Genomic DNA, 19,389 nt, shown 5'->3' on the forward strand with positions numbered 1-19,389 from the left:
CAGAGAAATAGCTCCAGAAGGAATGAAAAGGCTGAGCCAAAGTGCAAACAACGCCCAGTTGTGGATGCGTCTGGAGATGAAAGTAAAGTCCAATGCTATAAAAAACAATACTGTATACGAACCTGGAATGTTAGGTCTGTGAATCAAGGTAAATTTGAGATGGCCAAACAGGAGATGGCAAGAGTGAACATGGATATTTTAGCAATCAGTGAACTAAAATGGAGTGGAACGGGAAAATTTAATTCAGATGACCATTATATCTACAACTGTGGACAAAAATCACTTAGAAGAAATGGAGTAGTCCTCATAGTCAACAAGAGTCCGAAATGCAGTACTTGGGTGCAGTCTCAAAAATGACAGAATGATCTCTGTTTCCCAGGCAAACCATTCAGTATCACAGTCATCCAAGACAATGCCACAACCACCAATGCAGAAGAAGCTGAACGGTTCTATGGAGACCTTCAAGACCTTCTAGAACTAACACCAAAAAAGGATGTCCTTTTTATCATAGGGGACTGGAATGCAAAAGTAGGAAGTCAAGAGATACCTGGAGTAACAGGCATATTTGGCCTTGGGGTACAAAATGAAGCAGGGAAAAGGCTAACAGAGTTGTGCCAAAACTTTCTGGTCATAGCAAACAGCCTCTTTCAACAACATAAGAGATGACTCTACACATGGACATCACCAGATGGTCATCACCAGATTGATTATATTCTTTGAAGCCCAAGATGGTGAAGCTCATTCCAGTTAGAAAAAAAAACAAAAAACAAAAAACCAGGAGCTGACTGTGGCTCAGACTGTGAACTCTTTATTGCCAAATTCAGACTTAAATTGTAGCAAGTAGGGAAAACCAGCAGGCCATTCCGATATGACCTAAATCAAAAATTATGTTTTATATGACCTAAATCAAATCCCTTATGATTATATGGTGGAAATGACAGATGGATTCAAGGTATTAGATCTGATAGAGTGCCTGAAGAACTATGGATAGAGGTTTGTAACACTGTATAGGAGGCAGGGATCAAAACATTCCCATGAAAAAGAAATGCAAAAAGGAAAATTGGTTATCTGAGGACACCTTACAAATATGTGAGAAAGAAGAGAAGTGAAAGGCAAAGGTGAAAATCTGAATGCAGAGTTCCAAAGAATAGCAAGGAGAAATAAGAAAGCCTTCCGAAGTGATCAATACAAAGACACAGAAGAAAACATAGAGTGGGAAAGACTAGAGAAGTCTTCAAAAAGCTAGAGACATCAAGGGAACATTTCATGCAATCACAAGCACAATAAAGGACAGAAACGGCAAGGACCTAACCGAAGCAGAAGATACTAAGAAGAGCTGGCAGGAATACATGGAAGCACTATACAGAAAAGATCTTCACGACCCAGATAACCACGGTGGTATGATCACTCACCTAGAGCCAGACATCCTGGAGTGTGAAGTCAAGTGGGCCTTATGAAGCATCACGAAGCACAAAGTTAGTGGAGGTGATGGAATTCCAGCTGAGCTATTTCAAGTTCTAAAAGATGCTGTTAAGGTGCTACACTTAATATGCCAGCAAATTTAGAAAACTCAGCAGTGGCCACAGGACTGGAAAAGGTCAGTTTTCATTTCAATCCCAAAGGCAATGCCAAAGAATGTTCAAACTACCACACAACTGCACTCATCTCACACTAGCAAAGTAATGCTCAAAATTTTCCAAGCCAGGCTTCAACAGTATGTGGACCAAGAATTTCCAGATGCTCAAGCTGGAGTTAGAAAAGGCAGAGGAACCAGAGATCAAATTGCCAGCATCCTCTGGATCATAGAAAAAGCAATAGTTTCAGAAAAACATCTACTTCTGCTTCACTGACTACACTAAAGCCTTGGACTGTGAATCACAACAAACTGTGGAAAATTTTTAAAGAGATGGGAATACCAGACCAGCTTATCTGCCTCCTGAAAAATCTGTATGCAGGTCAAGAAACAACACTTAGAAGCAGACGTGGAACAACGGACTGGGTGGAAATTGGGAAAGGGGTATGTTAAGGTTGTATATTGTCACCCTGCTTATTTAACTTACATGCAGAATACACCAAGCGAAATGCCAGGCTGGATGAAGCTCAAGCTGAAATTAAGACTGCCAGGAGAAGTAGCAATAACCTCAGATATGCAGATGACACCACCCTTACAGCAGAAAGCAAAGAGGACCAAAGAGCCTCTTGATGAAGGTGAAAGAGGAGAGGGGAAAAAGTTGGCTTAAAACCCAACATTCAAAAAATGAGGATCATGGCATCTGTTCCCATCACTTCATGGCAAATAGATGGGGAAATAATGGAAACAGAGACAGACTTTACTTTGAGGGGCTCCAAAATCACTGCAGATGGTGACTGCTGCCATGAAATTAAAAGACGATTGCTCCTTGGAAGAAAAGCTATGACCAACCTAGACAACTTATTAAAAAGCAGAGACATTCTTTGCTGACAACTATCTGTATAATCAAAGCTATGGTTTTTTCAGTAGTCATGCATGGATGTGATAGTTTGACCATAAAGAAGGCTGAGCGCCAAAGAATTGATGCTTTTGAACTGTGGTTTTGGAGAAGACTCTTGAGAGTCCCTTGGACTGCAAGGAGATTAAACTAGTCAATCCTAAAGGAAGTGAACCCTGAATATTCATTGGAAGGACTAATGCTAAAGCTCCAATACTTTGGCCACCTGATGCAAAGAGAAGACTCTTAGAAAAGACCCCAATGCTGGGAAAGATTGAAGGCAGGAGAAGGGACGACAGAGAATAAGAGGATTGGATGGCATCACCAACTCGACGGACATCAGTTTGAGCAAGCTCCAGGAGATCGTGAAGGACAGAGAAGTCTGGCCTGCTGCAGTCCATAGGGTCACAAAGAGTCAGACACAACTGAGTGACTGAACAGAGCAACAACATGGTAATAAACAAACAGATACAGCCTATATAAATAAAAGCTCTTTGGAGAACAACATATATATTTTGGGGCTTCCCTGATGGCTCAAACAGTAAAGAATCTGCCTGCACTACAGGAGACTTAGGTTTGATCCCTGGGTCAGGAAGATCCCTTGGAGAATGGAATGGCTACCCACTCCAGTATTCTTGCCTGGAGAATTCCACAGACAGAGGAGCCAGGCAGGCTCATCTATGGGGTCACAAAGAGACACAACTGAGTAACAAACACTTTCACTTTTCACACACAAATATTTCTAGAGAGGCACAAAAATATCTGGGAAAAAAGCAAAAGAAATTGTTAATACTACTATGTTGGGAATGTAGGACCGTGAGACAGTGGTAGGGAAGTGATCAGAGCCAGATTTTTTCATACTTAATCTTAGGCTTTGTTTGAACTTTTTAAGCTAATTTTTTTTTCTTCTATTAATTGATCTTTAAAAATTGAAGTATAATTGATCAATTTCTGCTGTACAACAGTGATTCAGTTATACACATCTATATTATTGTTCTTCAGTACTCCGTCCTGACCGACTCTTTGCAACCCCAAGGATGGCAGCACACCAGGTTCCCTGTCCTTTACGATCTCCTGGAGTTTGCTCAAACTCATTGTCCAGTGAGTTGATCATGCCATCCAGCCATCTCATACTCTGTCATCCCCTTCTCCTCCTACCCTCAATCTTTCCCAGCATCAGAGTCTTGGTTGACTGGTTTGATCTCCTTGTAGTCCCAGGGACAAGAGTCTTCTCCAATACCACAGTTCAAAAGCATCAATTCTTTGGCGCTCAGCTTTCTTTATAGTCCAACTCTCACATTCATACATGACTATTGGAAAAACTATAGCTTTGACTGGATGGACCTTTGTTGGCAAAGTAATTGCTCTACTTTTAATATGTTATCTATGTGGGTCATAATTTTTCTTCCAAGGAGCAAGTGTCTTTTAATCTCATGGCTGCAATCACCATCTGCAGTGATTTTGGAGCCCCCAAAAATAAAGTCTCTGTTTCTGCTGTTTCTCCATCTTTTTGCCATGAAGTGATGGGAATAGATGCCATGATCCTTGTTTTTTGAATGTTGAGTTTTAAGCCACTTTTTCACTCTCCTCTTTCACTTTCATCAAGAGACTCTTTTTTAGTTCTTCTTCACTTTCTGCCATAAGGGTGGTGTCATCTGCATATCTGAGGCTATTGATATTTCTCCCAGCAATCTTGATTCCAGCTTGTGCTTCCTCCAGCCCAGCGTTTCTCATGATGTACTCTGCATAAAAGTTAAATAAGCAGGGTGGTAATATACAGCCTTGACGTACTCCTTTTCCTATTTGGAATCGGTCCATTGTTGCATGTCCAGTTCTAACTGTTGCTTCCTGACCTGCATATAGGTTTCTTAAGAGGCAGGTCAGGTGGTCTGGTATTCCCATCTCTTCAAGAATTTTCCACTGTTTGTTGTGATCCACATGGTGAAATGCTTTGATGTAGTCAATAAAGCAGAAGCAGATGTTTTTCTGGAACTCTCTTGCTTTTTCCATGATCCAGCGGATGTTGACAATTTGATCTCTCGTTCCTCTGCCTTTTCTAAATCCAGCTTGAACATTCGGAAGTTCATGGTTCATGTACTATTGAAGCCTGGCTTGGAGAATTTTGAACATTACTTTGCTAGCGTGTGAGATGAGCGCAATTGTGTGGTAGTTTGAACATTCTTTGGCTCTGGAATGAAAACTAACCTTTTCCAGTCCTGTAGCCACTGCTGAGTTTTCCAAATTTGCTGGCATATTAAGTGCAGCACCTTAACAGCATCATCTTTTAGGATCTGAAACAGCTTAGTTGGAATTCCATCACCTCCAGTAGCTTTGTTCACAGTGATGCTTCCTAAGGCCCACTGACTTTGAATTCCAGGATGTCTGGCTCTAGGTGAGTGATCACACCATTGTGGTTATCTGGGTCATAAAGATCTTTTTTGTATAGTTCTGTGTATTCTTGCCAACTCTTCTTAATATCTTCTGCTTCTGTTAGGTCCATACCATTTCTGTTCTTTACTGTGCCAATCTTTGCATGCAATGTTCCCATGGTAGCTCTGATTTTCTTGAAGAGATCTCTTAAGTCTTTCCCATTCTGTCGTTTTCCTCTGTTTCTTTGCATTGATCACTCAGAAGGCTTTCTTATCTTTCCTTGCTATTCTTTGGAACCCTGCATTCAAATGAGTATATCTTTCCTTTTCTCCTTTGCCTTTAGGTTCTCTTCTTTTCTCAACTATTTAGAAGGCCTCCTCAGACAACCATTTTGCCTTTTTGCATTTCTTTTTCTTGGGGATGGTATTGATCACTGCCTCCTGTACAATGTCACGAACATCTGTCCATAGTTCTTCAGGCACTCTATCAGATCTAATCCCTTGAATCTATTTGTTATTTCCACTGTGTAATCATAAGGGATTTGTTTTAGGTCATACCTGAATGGTCTAGTGGTTCTTTTTACTTTCTTCAATTTAGGTATGAATTTGGCAATAAGGAGTTCATGATCTGAGCCACAGTCAGCTCCCATCTTGTTTTTGCTGACTGTATAGAGCTTCTCCATTTTTGACTGCAAAGAATATAATGAATGTGATTTTGGTGTTGACCATCTGGTGATGTCCATGTGTAGAGTCTTCTCTTGTGTTGTTTTAAGAGTGTGTTTGCTATGACCAGCATTCTCTTGGCAAAACTCTGCCTGCCTTTGCCATTTCATTTTTTCATTTTCTACTCCAAGGCCAAATTTGCCTGTTACTCCAGGTATCTATTGACTTCCTACTTTTGCATTCCAGTCTCCTATAATGAAAAGAACATCTTTTTTTTGGTGTTAGTTCTAGAAGGTCTTTTAGGTCTTCATAGAACTGTCAACTTCAGCTTCTTCAACATTAGTGATTGGGGCACAGACTTGTATTACTGTGCTATTGAATGGTTTGCCTTGGAAACGAATAGAGATCATTCTGTTGGTTTATTTCACTTAGTATGATATAATCTCTGGCTCTATCCATGTTGCTGCAAATGGCATTATTTCTTTTTTCTTTTTTTATGGCTGAGCAGTATCCCACTGTATATATACACACATCACACGTTCTTTATGCGTTCCTCTGTCGATGGACATTAGGCCGGTTCCATGCCTCCTCTGTTGTGAATGATGTTACACGCCTGGCGGGGGCGCTGTGTCTTTCTGACTCACAGTTCCGCTGGACGACACCTGGGCGGTGGACCTGCTGTGCCGTGTGGCGATTCTGAGTTCAGTGTCCTGAGGAGCCGTCACACTGTTTTCTGCAGTGACTGCACCAACTACTTTCCCACCAACAATGCAGGAGGATTTGTTTTCCCCACACCCTCTCCAGTATCTGTTATTTGTAGAATTTTGAATAATGGCCATTCTGACTTGTATGTGATGGCACCTTACTGTAGCCCTGATTTGCATTTCTGTAATAGTTAAGTGATACTGAGCACCTTTTCGTGTAACTTTAAACGAAAGTTACTTTTATGTATTATTTTTAGGAGTTACTGAAAGTGAAAAAATGTAAATATGGCATAATTCCATTCATGTAACAAGAAAATTATATACAAATCTATACAGATATATAAACAAACAAAAAAGTGTTTCTCAATAACTCCTAGACCAAAGAAGAAAATAAAACATTTAAAATAATAGTTTCAGAAGAAAATTCACAGGCTTAAATGTAAGAATACAAATAAATTAACAAAGCTTCAAAAATCATAATGGTAAAAAAAAAAAAAGAACACAAACCTACAAAAGTATGGTAAAATACATTAACATCAGATTTTGTTTTATAAACAGTAAAAAGAACTGATAAATACAAGAGCTTTTTATAAACAAGTAAAATAAGTCTCCAGCAAATCTCATTTTTAAAAAAGGAAAGTAAGCATAATAAAAACCATGAGAAGAGGGAATAACAGAACAAACACAGAAGAGAGAAAATGAAATAGTGCTTGAGATAGCCTATGCTAATCTCTAAACCTATCCTGAAAATCTCTAAGAAAAAAGGATCCTCAAGAAAGCTTATCAAGAAAAAAGTAGGCAACAAATAGATTATGACTAATGGGAGGAAAATGAAGAAGTTAATACAGAAAAGGCAGAAGCAAGTTTTAAATTGCTTTCTTTTCAATCTACGCTAACTAGGCTTCTCAACCCATTTTATCAAGTCAGTCATTTTAAAAAGCCAGCATATGCTTGAAATCAAAGTCTAACAAGGAGACAATACCAAAGTATCATACAGAGCAGCATCATGCTTTCTGCCTAAAATGTATTCCCCTTAAAATTCCACATTCATCATTCCTTTTCATCATTCAGGTGTCAGCTCAAATATAACCTCCCTAGAAAGGCCTTACTTGACCACCCTATTAAAATGACTTTCCTTATCCTCTTTATTCTATTTTCTGTACTCATCTTATTCACAGCATTTATTACAAACTGAAGCTCCATGAGAATAGGGACTTAAGTCTTGTTTGCTCTAGTGCCAGAGCCTAGAACTGCTCCAAAATAGCGCTGAATAACTAAATACCACTTGTAATCCAGTACTCTATTCAAATAATATACTATAATTAAATAGTTAAGTTCAACAGACATGAAAAGTGCGCTTGATTAAACTCAACATCCACTAATAAAGCAAGAAAAGAAGAACAGTCAACAGATATCTGAGAGCCTATGATATACTAGGATCAATTTTAGATGCTGGAATACAATAGTCAAAAAAACCAAAACCACTCTGCTCTCATGGAGCTTATTACATTCTAGTAGCTCTATCTCAAAACAATAACTAGCATTACACTTGATAATAAAACATTGGAGGCATTATAGTGAGGACAAGGTGTTTCCTGCTACTGCTGCTGCTAAGTCGTGTCAGTCGTGTCCGACTCTGTGTGACCCCATAGACGGCAGCCCACCAGGTGTTTGCTATTACCATTATTAACTGAGACTATTCTGAAGTACTAGCCAATTCATCATCAAATAACACAAAAGATCCATATACTGAAAAAAAAAAAAAAAAAAAACACCAAGCTGCAGGTAACATAACCAAATAGAAAATTCGTAAGAATAAATTTTAAAATATTTAATAAAAAGGTTCACATTATGGTATCTGGCTGTAAATCGAATATAGAAAAACCAGTATTTTCCCCAAAGAGTCATTAAGAAAATATAAAGAGGGAGGGACACTATACTGAGGGATTTGGTCACAATCTTTTCTGTGATTTTATAAACTCTGATTATAATCTTCACCTTTCACACAAATTTAAAGACTGCTGCTGCTGCTGCTGCTGCTACTGCTAAGTCACTTCAGTCGTGTCCGACTCTGTGCGACCCCATAGACGGCAGCCCACCAGGCTCCTCCGTCCCTGGGATTCTCCAGGCAAGAACACTGGAGTGGGTAATTTAAAGACTAAAGTGCTGTAAATTAAAACAAACAAACAAACAAAACAAAACAAAACAACAACAAAAAAAACCAAACTATTGAGAGAAGATTTTTGCTGTGAAAAGGAAAAAAAGAAACGTACACGTCTTTGAGATCTGTTATCAGAGCAGGGAATAAGAAATAAGTACACTCATAATGAATCCTATAATACCTCTATGTTCCAGTTATGCTGTTCCAAGGTATGGCGACATTGATCCATAGATTCTATGCCAGTCAGATCCTGAAAGATAAAAACAAAAAGTTACTTAGGGAAAACCAACAGTACATGGTGGATATTTTTACCCCCAATAGAATACTTACAAATACTGTAGGGGAACTACTCTACCAAGTGCTGAAGGCAAACAGATATACAAGTATGGTAAAACATCACTATTCAGAATTCATTCAAATGGTTATCATATATGTTAAAACAAACAAAAAATTTCTTGTCTGAACTTCAAGGCTTTTAATTAAAAAGACTACTTGACTATATTCTCTCAAATTCAAGTTTAAAAAATGTAAGACTTCAACTTCTACATTCAGCAAAACAGTCTTATTTAATGTTAAACATCTATTCTGTTTATAATACATACTCATATAATGCAGGTTTTCTGCAAAACATGCCTTTCATTAACTTACATATTTTAGCTATTAGCATAAGACTTAGCTTATAATACAAACTGTGTAAAACTTTTTATTAAAAAGAATCTATAATTCAGAAGTTTCCCTCCTGTAAGTACTCTCCCTACTCCCTTCTCCTTACACGACTTTTAGGTTTCACTTTGTCTATGATCAAATAAATCTGCTCTGACTCTTCTCTTATCCCCCTCTAAATGTAGAAAATTTTCTGAAGATGTGTCTTTGGCTTTTGCCTCTTCCTGGCAATCTCATTTAATCCTCAGCCTTCAATGATCCTTTCTACTCAAATGACTTCTAAATGTATTTCTTCTCTTCTGAAGTTTGGCAGCACATTTCCAATAGCCTATTCAACATTTCCATCTAGATGTGGCACAAGTACCTCAAATATATCATTTAAAACTACTGTATGTGTTAATGACACCACCATCTTCCAAACTATACAGGCAAAGATGACATCTGGAACCTCAGTCGCATCTCTGAGTACTCTATACTTTGAACTACACACTTCATCGGTAACCAAGTTCTGATGGTTTTCTGTATCTATAACCGTATTTCCATTCCCACAGCTAGCATCTTCAATCAAGCTTTTATGATACCTCAAGTGAATGGTCACAATAATTTCTCTTCCTAACTCTTCCCCACCTCCCCTGGTCTCCCTACTCCTGCATGTGTGTGTGCTACTTCTCTGCTCAAAACTTTTCAGCTAACTGGATAACAAATTCCAAAATTCTTAGCTTGGCATTCAAGTGTTCCTACAACGTAGCACCAATGTAGGTTTCGGCATTATTTTCTATTTTCCTTTAGGTATTCAAAATTCAACAAATCTAACAGCTTCTGTGTATACCAAATGACCAAAACTTCCACAAAGCTAAATCCTAGCCTTCCTTCAAGGTCTACGAGAGAAGCCAAACCTACCCAACTATCCTTTTCATGCATCATATGTCTACTGTTATTGTCTATTCTGTGTTATTACTATGTCCAGGGATACAGGGATAAATACACAGTCTCTATCCTCAACAAATCCCTCTTAATAATCAGCAAGCAACCGGAAAAAAGAGATTGATCTCAACCTGACAAGTATGTGGTAACATGCACTGGTGAGTCAGGAGGCTGAGATTCTTGTTTTGGTTCTGTAACCTATGATTCAAAGACCAGACATAATTGAATTCCAGATTCCTTTATGTACAATGAGGGATTTAATTTGGACTGAATATCCTTTCCAGAGCTTAAAAGAACAAAACAAAAATTAAAGTTTGCATTCTTTAGGTATGCAATTGTTTATTTTTTTAAACTACACAGAAATTAAAAAAAATTTAAATTACACAGTACAGAAACTTTGTTAATATATTTTTATGTTTAAAATACTGCAAAAGTTTCAATACTGAAATTAGAAAGCTCTGTTAAGAACTCTAGAGATCTATTAAGAACTGATGGCTGACAGCTCTGACCGTCTTTAATTTTGGTTCATGACCATTCTGGGCCTCTTACTTCTGGCTTGTACTATGTTGGTGCAAAAGTAACTGCAGTTTTTCATTGTTGACCTTTGCTGTTTGATATTGGAATACATTCTTAAATAAATGTGGTGATGTTATACATCATTTTAATGTGCATTTCACACTTTTTTTTTTGCTAATGACTTATTACTTGCTGTTTATATTTATTTTAAACTAGGGATATGATGTTAAACAAAAAGCAAATTCAAGTGATTTTTAAATTTGAGCTCACTGGGTCATAAAGCAGGCAGACAACTTGTAACATTCACAATGCATTTGGCCCAGGAACTGCTAATGAACATACAATGCAGTGGTGGTTCAAGAAATTTTGCAAAGGAGACAAGCGCCTTGAAGATAAGCATAGTGGCCGGCCATCATAAGTTGACAATGACCAACTGAAAGCAATCACAGAAGCTGATCCTCTTACAACTACACAAAAAGTTGCCAAAGAACTCAAAGTCAACCATGCTGTGATCATTTGGCATTTGAAGAAAGTAGGAAAAGTGAAAAAGCTCGTTAAGTGGGTGCCTTATGAGCTGATGGCAAATCAAAAAAAATCAATTTGAAGTGTCTACTCTGTTTTATGAAACAATGAACAATTTCTCGATTGGATTGTGACATGGGACAAAAAGTGCATTTTATACAGCCAGTAACGACAGCTCAGTGGCTGGACTGAGAAAAAGCTCCAGAGCACTTCTCAAAGCCAAACTTGCACCAAAAAAGGTCATTTTCACTGTCTGGTGGTCTGCTGGTGTGATCCACTACAGCTTTCTGAATCCTGGCAAAACCATTCCATATGAAGCATGCTCAAATCAAAGAGATGCAAAGAAAACTGCAACAACTGCAGCTGGCATCGGTCAACATAAAGGGCCTAATTCTTCTCCATGATAACGCACGATGCAGGTCACACAACCAACACTTCAAAAGTTGAACGAACTGGGCTACGGAATTGTGCCTCATCCACCACATTCACCTGATCTCTTGCCAACCAACTACCACTTCTTCTAGCATCTCGACACCTTTTTGCAGGGCAAACACTTCCACAACCAGCAGGATGCAGAAAATGCTTTCCAAGAGTTCGTTGAATCCCAAAGCATGGATTTTTATGCTACAGGAATAAACAAACATTTCTTGTTGGCAAAAAAGCGTTGATTGTAATGGTTCCTATTCTGATTAATGAAGATGTGTTTGAACTTACTGTTAGAACTGGACATGGAACAACAGACTGGTTCCAAATAGGAAAAGGAGTATGTCAAGGCTGTATATTGTCACCCTGCTTATTTAACTTATATGCAGAGTACGTCATGAGAAACGCCAGGCTGGATGAAGCACAAGCTGGAATCAAGATTGCTGGGAGAAATATCAATAACCTCAGATATGCAGATGACACCACCCTTATGGCAGAAAGTGAAGAGGAACTAAAGAGCCTCTTGATGAAAGTGAAAGAGGAGAGTGAAAAGTTGGCTTAAAGCTCAACATTCAGAAAACGAAGATCATAGCATCCGGTCCCATCACTTCATGGGAAATAGATGGGGAAACAATGTCGACTTCATTTTCTTGGGCTCCAAAAATCACTGCAGATGATGACTGCAGCCATGAAATTAAAAGACGCTTACTCCTTGGAAGGAAAGTTATGACCAACCTAGGTAGCATATTCAAAAGCAGAGACATTACTTTGCCAACAAAGGTCCGTCTAGTCAAGGCTATAGTTTTTCCAGTGGTCATGTATGGATGTGAGAGTTGGGCTGTGAAGAAGGCTGAGTGCCGAAGAATTGATGCTTTTGAACTGTGGTGTTGGAGAAGACTCTTGAGAGTCCCTTGGACTGCAAGGAGATCCAACCAGTCCATTCTGAAGGAGATGAGCCCTGGGATTTCTTTGGAAGGAATGATGCTGAAGCTGAAATTCCAGTACTTTGGCCACCTCATGCAAAGAGTTGACTCACTGGAAAAGACTCTGATGCTGGGAGAGATTGGGGGCAGGAGGAGAAGGGGACGACAGAGGATGAGATGGCTGGATGGCATCACTGACTCGATGGATGTGAGTCTGAGTGAACTCCGGGAGTTGGTGATGGACAGGGAGGCCTGGCATGCTTCGATTCGTGGGGTAGCAAAGAGTTGGACACGACTGAGTGACTGAACTGAACTGATAATGATTTAAATTTCACAGTCTGGGGACTTCCCTGGTGGTCCAGTAGCTAAGATTCCCTGCTCCCAATGTAGGAGGCCTGGGTTTAATCCCTGGTCAAGGAACTAGATCCCACATGTCACAACTAAGGATCAAAGATCCTGAAAGCCACAACTAAGACCTGGTGCAGCCAGATAAAAAATTTTTTTAAATTCACAGTTTGAAACTACAACTACTTTTGTATGAAGCTAGTAATAGAATCTCCTTTAACTTTTGATTACTTTGCTGTCCACTGCAGAGAACTGGTATGTCAGGGTTCCACTTCTCTATATATTCTCTTTAAGAACTGGACTTTACTTTTACCTTCTTCTCAGGGTATGAATGACCACTGGGTCTTTACCAAAAATATTTTCTACCTCGCTTATACACCTATCATTTTCTATCATTTATTCTGGCTGTTTACACTCATTCTACTGCCTTATTACAGGATGCAGGCTCCTTAAGAAAAAGGAATGTGATTCATCTCTATATAATGCTCCCCGGTACCTTGTACACAAGAGATGCAGTTTAGATCTCTCGGTCAGAAAGATCCTCTGGAGAAGGAAATGGCAACCCACTCCAGTATTTTTGCCTGGAAAATTCCATGGACAGATGAGCCTGGTGGGCTACAGTCCATGGTGTCTCAAAGTCAGACACAACTGAGCAAGCGCATGTGCACTCACGCACACACGCCCACCCCTGGCACACAGTAAGGGCTTAAAAGGTTACAGAAAAAGGCTGTCCAAGTTAAAAAGACCTTTTAGGATAAGCTTCAATAATCATCGCTATTAAGTGAAACCCTCTAGACATTTTCACTGTACATTAATACCCTGAGTTTTTTTTTGAAAAATTAAACTCCAAATATTCTAACTAGAGGCTAAGCTAGTAGTTAAAAATACCTATTTGCAGAATATTCCCTTAGGAATTAAAGTTCATAATCATTTTAATTGTCACATGTCAATTGGCAAAAACAATTGACATACAGATGCTATAACTGCTTCTGAATTTTTGCTATTAAAATAGCATTCTCATGAACACTTCTGTTTATAAAGTTTCTCTGTATTGAGGATTTCCCCCCGAGGATCCAGCTAAAAATTACAGGCCAAGGAATGTACATATTTTTATGTTCCTGACACATACTGCTAAAACACACTAAAATGCACTTTAAAAGGTCCATTCCAATTTATATTGATTAGGGTTGGTTTCAATGTGAGTCAAAAGCTAAGTATGTCTCAAGCCAATAATCATTTTATGCCAATTAAGTTTTACAATGCCAGCTTTCTTCAAAAAGAAAGACTATAACAGGTATAGCTTGAGACACTACATAAGCTTTGCTACCAATTTTCTCCTCACCTCCAACACATTTAGCTGTAAGCACATACAGAAGAGAAGTAAAACAGAGAAGCTGAGGGAACGTTATATTTAATAACTTCAGTTATTGGTTTCAAGCTCCTCCCAAACTAATTTCTTTAGAACCCAACAGGCTGTAATTCTCTTGTTTAAATTTTATTTATTTATTTATTATTTTTGGCCCTGCTGGGTCTCCGTTCCTGTGTGGGTTTCTCTTCAGTTGCCACCAGCCAAGGATACTCCCTAGCTGCAGTTCGTGGGCTTCTCATCACAATGGCTTCTCTTATTGTGAAGCATGGTCCCCAGGCACACAGGCTTCGGCAGGTGCAGCACGTGGGCTCAGTAGCTGCGGCTTCCAGGTTCTCAAGTGCAGGCTCAATAGCTGTGGCACACTGGCTTAGTTGCTCAGAATCATGTGTCATCTTCCTGGACCAGAGATCAAACCCGTTGTCTCCTGCACTGGCAGGCAGATTCTTTACCACTGAGCCACCAGGGAGGCTCCTGTAATTCTCTTAAAAGGAACTGGCACAAAGCATAAGAATCTGTCTGCCAATGCAGGGGACACGGGCTCGATCCCTCGTCCGGGAAGATCTTTCACATTGAAGAGCAACTCAGCACGTGCGCCACAACTATTAAGCCTATGCTCTAGAGCCCGCAAGCCACAACTACTGAAGCCTGCGCACCCAAGAGCCTCTGCTCTGCAATAAAAGAAGCCACCGCAATGAGAAGCTGGCACCCCACAAGAAGAATAGCCCTGTTTGCCACAACTAGAGAAAGCCTGAGCAAAGCAATGAAGACCCAGTGCAGTCAAATAAGTAAATAATTTTTAAAAAGGAACTTTCAAGAAGAGAACCCACTTCTCTCTCTCTCTATATATATATCTCTATATATCCCCTAGATCCAATGCAATACCTTAGCATACAGTAGAAAATATTTAAATGAACACTCTGTTCTCATGTCAATGATCAACTTTTACTTCATCTCTCTGTAGTTTTTAAGTATTGTTCATCATTACTTTGTGTAAGGAATTATATATTTTCCTCAACAATCCTATGGGTATCATCATACCCAGTATCAGTTGAGAATATCAAGACTCTTTAAAAAAGAATCATGTGGAAGACCCTCCACACTAATTCAGGTACACAGTTAAGTGCTCACTGAAGGTCAACTAAATCTGTAATCTCACCTAACTGGCTTGCTCTTCAGAATTTTGCTTTTACACTAAGATCTACTGACATCTGAGGTGACATGAGATGGCATTGGCAAAATAGCTTCAATATGTAGAAAATTTTAACTTCGGCACCTTCTAATCTTTCAGGACCAGTGTCTACCACAAATCCCCTACTCGGGCCGGTTTACCCAAGTCTGTCTTAGTGAGAATCATCCCTGGTTCCAAGATGGTCTCTCCCTTCCTCCTTCCCCCAGAGCTAATTCCTCTTCCAGGAACTGCTCCAGGCAAGGATGTAGCACAAATGCTACACTTAGTTTCATTAATTTATACAAGTGTAACAGAAGGTGGCTCAGTGGTTGAAAAAAAAAAAAAAGAAAATCAACCTGCAGTGCAGGAGACCAGGGTTGGATATCTGGTTCAAGAAGATCCCCTGGAGAAGGAAATGGCAACCCAGTCCAGTATTCTTGCCTGAAAAACCCAATGAACAGAGGAGCCTGGTATACCGGCTATAGTCCATGGGGTTGCAAAGAGTTGGAGAGGACTTAGCAACTCAACAGTAACAACAGCCTGACAGCATTAGTACCCTGAACTCCAATCAATCTCTAAACAGTAAAATGCATAAGGGAGATTAGAGGGAAGTGTGTGAACTATTCGATATCCTTCTACTCCAGCCTTGGTCTAATTTCCTCCTTTCCCAAGTCAGTTGATAACAGTGTGTCAACATCACTTGGCAACCTACTTCTGAAATGTTCTGATCCTTGATCTCTTGCTTAAGTGTAACTCAAGGAAGGTATCACAACCAGATATATCTCATTCAACTACTTGGAAAGGGACTGTGCAACTAGACTTCATCACTCTAATGTAATCACTAGAGTGCTTTCCTAAGAAGTGTTTCTTTCCACATCTCATCTGTTTATATATATATATAAAACAAACACTGTAGGAGGTTGGGGCAAAACCTCAGTTGAAATCTAAGCACTCTCTAAATTTCACTTGGCTCGTTGGCTCTAGCTTGTTGAGGATACATTTTTTTTTAAATATTTATTTTAATTGGAGGATAATTACAATATTTTAATGGTTTTTGCTATACATCAACTCAAACTGGCCACAGGCATACATATATGTGTCCCTTCCCTTCTGAATCCCCCTCACTCCCCACCCGACCCCAGTTGTCCAGGGCTCTTGCTTTGGGTTCCCTGCATCATACATCAAACTCCAACTGCCTATCTATTTTACATATGGTAATGTATGTTTCAATGCTATACTCTCAAATCACTCCACCCTCTCCTTCTCCCACTGAGTCCAAAAGCCTGTTCCTTATGTCTGTGTCTCCTCTGCTGCCCTGCACATAGGATAGTTGGTACCATCTTTCTAGATTCCATATATATGTGTTAATATATGGTATTTGTCTTTTTCTGACTACTTCACTCTGTATAATAGGCTCTGCTGCTGCTACTGCTGCTAAGTCGCTTCAGTCGTGTCTGACTCTGTGCGACCCCAAAGATGGCAGCCCACCAGGCTTCCCCGTCCCTGGGATTCTCCAGGCAAGAATAGTGGAGTGGGTTGCCATTTCCTTCTTCAATGCATGAAAGTGAAAAGTGAAAGTGAAGTCGCTCAGTCATGTCCGACTGGCAGCGACCCCATGGACTGCAGCCTACCAGGCTCCTCCGTCCATGGGATTTTCCAGGCAAGAGTACTGGAGTGGGGTGCCATTGCCTTCTCCGGTAATAGGCTCCAGGTTCATCCATCTCATTGAAACGGACTCAAATGCATTCCCTTTTTTTAATAGCTGAGTAATATTCCACTGTGTATATGTACCACAACTTCCTTATCCATTCATCTGCCAAAGAACATCTAGATTGCTTCCATGTTCTAGCTATTGTTAACAGTGCTGCAATGAACACCGAGGTACATGCGTCTTTCTCAATTCTGGTTTCCTCAGGGTATATGCCCAGTAGTGCAATGCCAAAGAATGCTCAAACTACCGCACAACTGCACTCACCTCACATGCTAGTCAAGTAATGCTCAAAATTCTCCAAGCCAGGCTTCAGCAATGCACGAACCGCGAACTTCCAGATGTTCAAGCTGGTTTTAGAAAAGGAAGAGGAACCAGAGATCAAAGTGCCAACATTCGCTGGATCATGGAAAAAGGAATAGAGTTCCAGAAAAACATCTACTTCTGCTTTATTAACTATGCCAAAGCCTTTGACTGTGTGGATCACAATAAATTGTGGAAAATTCTGAAAGAGATGGGAATACCAGACCACCTGACCTGCCTCTTGAGAAACCTATATGCAGGTCAGGAAGCAACAGTTAGAACTGGACATGGAACAACAGACTGGTTCCAAATAGGAAAAGGAGTACGTCAAGGCTGTATATCATCACCGTGCTTATTTAACTTCTATGCAGAGTACCTCATGAGAAACGCTGGGCTGGAGGAAGCACAAGCTGGAATCAAGATTGCCGGGAGAAATATCAATAACCTCAGATATGCAGATGACACCACCCTTATGGCAGAAAGTGAAGAGGAACTAAAAAGCCTCTTGATGAAAGTGAAAGAGGAGAGTGAAAAAGTTGGCTTAAAGCTCAACATTCAGAAAACTAAGATCATGGCATCTGGTCCCATCACTTCATGGGAAATAGATAGGGAAACAGTGGAAACAAATGTCAGACTTTATTTTTTGGGGCTCCAAAATCACTGAAGATGGTGATTACAGCCTTGAAATGAAAAGACGCTTACTCCTTGGAAGAAAAGCTATGACCAACCTAGATAGCATATTCAAAAGCAGAGACATTACTTTGCCAACAAAGGTCCGTCTAGTCAAGGCTATGGTTTTTACAGTGGTCATGTATGGATGGGAGAGTTGGACTGTGAAGAAAGCTGAGCGCCGAAGAATTGATGCTTTTGAACTGTGGTGTTGGAGAAGACTCTTGAGAGTCCCTTGGACTGCAAGGAGATCCAACCAGTCCATTCTGAAGGAGATCAGCCCTGGGATTTCTTTGGAAGGACTGATGCTAAAGCTGAAACTCCAGTTCTTTGGCCACCTCATGCAAAGAGTTGACTCGTTGGAAAAGACTCTGATGCTGGGAGGGACTGGGGGCAGGAGGAGAAGGGGACGACAGACGATGAGATGGCTGGATGGCATCACTGACTCGATACACATGAGTTTGAGTAAACTCCGGGAGTTGGTGATGGACAGGGAGGCCTGGCGCGCTGCAATTCATGGGGTCACAAAGAGTCGGACACAACTGAGCAACTGAACTGAAATGATGGTAGTTTTATTCCTAGTGAGGATGCATATTTTAACATTTGTTTTCAGTTATTCCCAGAGAGAAACTTAGCAAAAAGCAGAGATCTCTGTTCTCTCCTTCCTTCAACACAGATAGCTTTGCTTTATACAATAAGCAATATGCCCTCTTTGGTAGCAGCAGGAGAAATGGAAAGTGAAGTCCTTGCAGGAAGTGAAAGGCCAGGCTTTCAACCTAGGCTCTAATGTGTAACTAAAGCTTTTATACTCAATCTTTATTATTTACATTTAATTACTGATTTACCAAATTAAATACCTGCAGATTCCACTTACTAAGCACTTATTCCTATGTAATAAGCACTGTAAGTAATAAAGCCCTCATTTTCACCACTGAGAAACCCAAGTATTCAAGAGGGCATGTACTTTGTGTAAGAATATCCTTATTTAAGAATAATAAGTGGTACAGCCATGATTGAAACCTTGAGTAACAATCTCTGAAGTCCAGGTTGTCTCCTATGCTATACTGCCTCCCATTATTTAATTAATTCATGTTAGAAAACAAGAAGTTTTCAATAAATTCTCAATTTGGAAATTTTCAACAAAATTTTTGTTCAACTGAGAATAAAACATCTGGAATTTTTTTTCTATTTTCACATTAAAGAAATGATAAAGTGAATACAATATTTCAACCCTCTCGTTTTGCATAAAAGGAAACTAAGGCTTAGCAAAATGAACAAGCTTTCCCAAGTCACAGAGCAAGAGAATAGCAGAACTATCCCATCTTATTCCCAGTCTCTTCTTTCTTCATTGTATCTGCTGCTAGTCGCTTCAGTCGTGTCCGACTCTGTGCGACCCCATAGATGGCAGCCCACCAGGCTCCCCCGTCCCTGGGATTCTCCAGGCAAGAACACCGGAGTGGGTTGCCATTTCCTCCTCCAATGCATGAAAGT

The 19,389-nt window shown here is 39.9% G+C and overlaps 1 protein-coding gene across 3 annotated transcripts in view; it reads right to left on the bottom strand.

The window, feature by feature from the left end:
- The window catches only part of FAF2 (Fas associated factor family member 2), a 73,980-nt gene that overhangs the window by 22,459 nt on the left and 32,132 nt on the right, over positions 1-19,389 (bottom strand). For 2 of the 3 annotated variants that reach the window (XM_025292975.2, XM_006075551.3), the window contains exon 2: positions 8,547-8,615. In XM_025292975.2, the coding sequence (XP_025148760.1) occupies positions 8,547-8,615 (69 nt within the window). Of the gene's footprint in view, positions 1-8,546; positions 8,616-17,193; positions 17,238-19,389 lie in introns of those variants that run through there. The other variant, XM_025292974.3, reaches the window with a different exon arrangement.

This window comes from Bubalus bubalis, chromosome 9 (genome assembly GCF_019923935.1).
Source record: "Bubalus bubalis isolate 160015118507 breed Murrah chromosome 9, NDDB_SH_1, whole genome shotgun sequence".
Classification (NCBI taxonomy): Eukaryota; Metazoa; Chordata; class Mammalia; order Artiodactyla; family Bovidae; genus Bubalus; species Bubalus bubalis.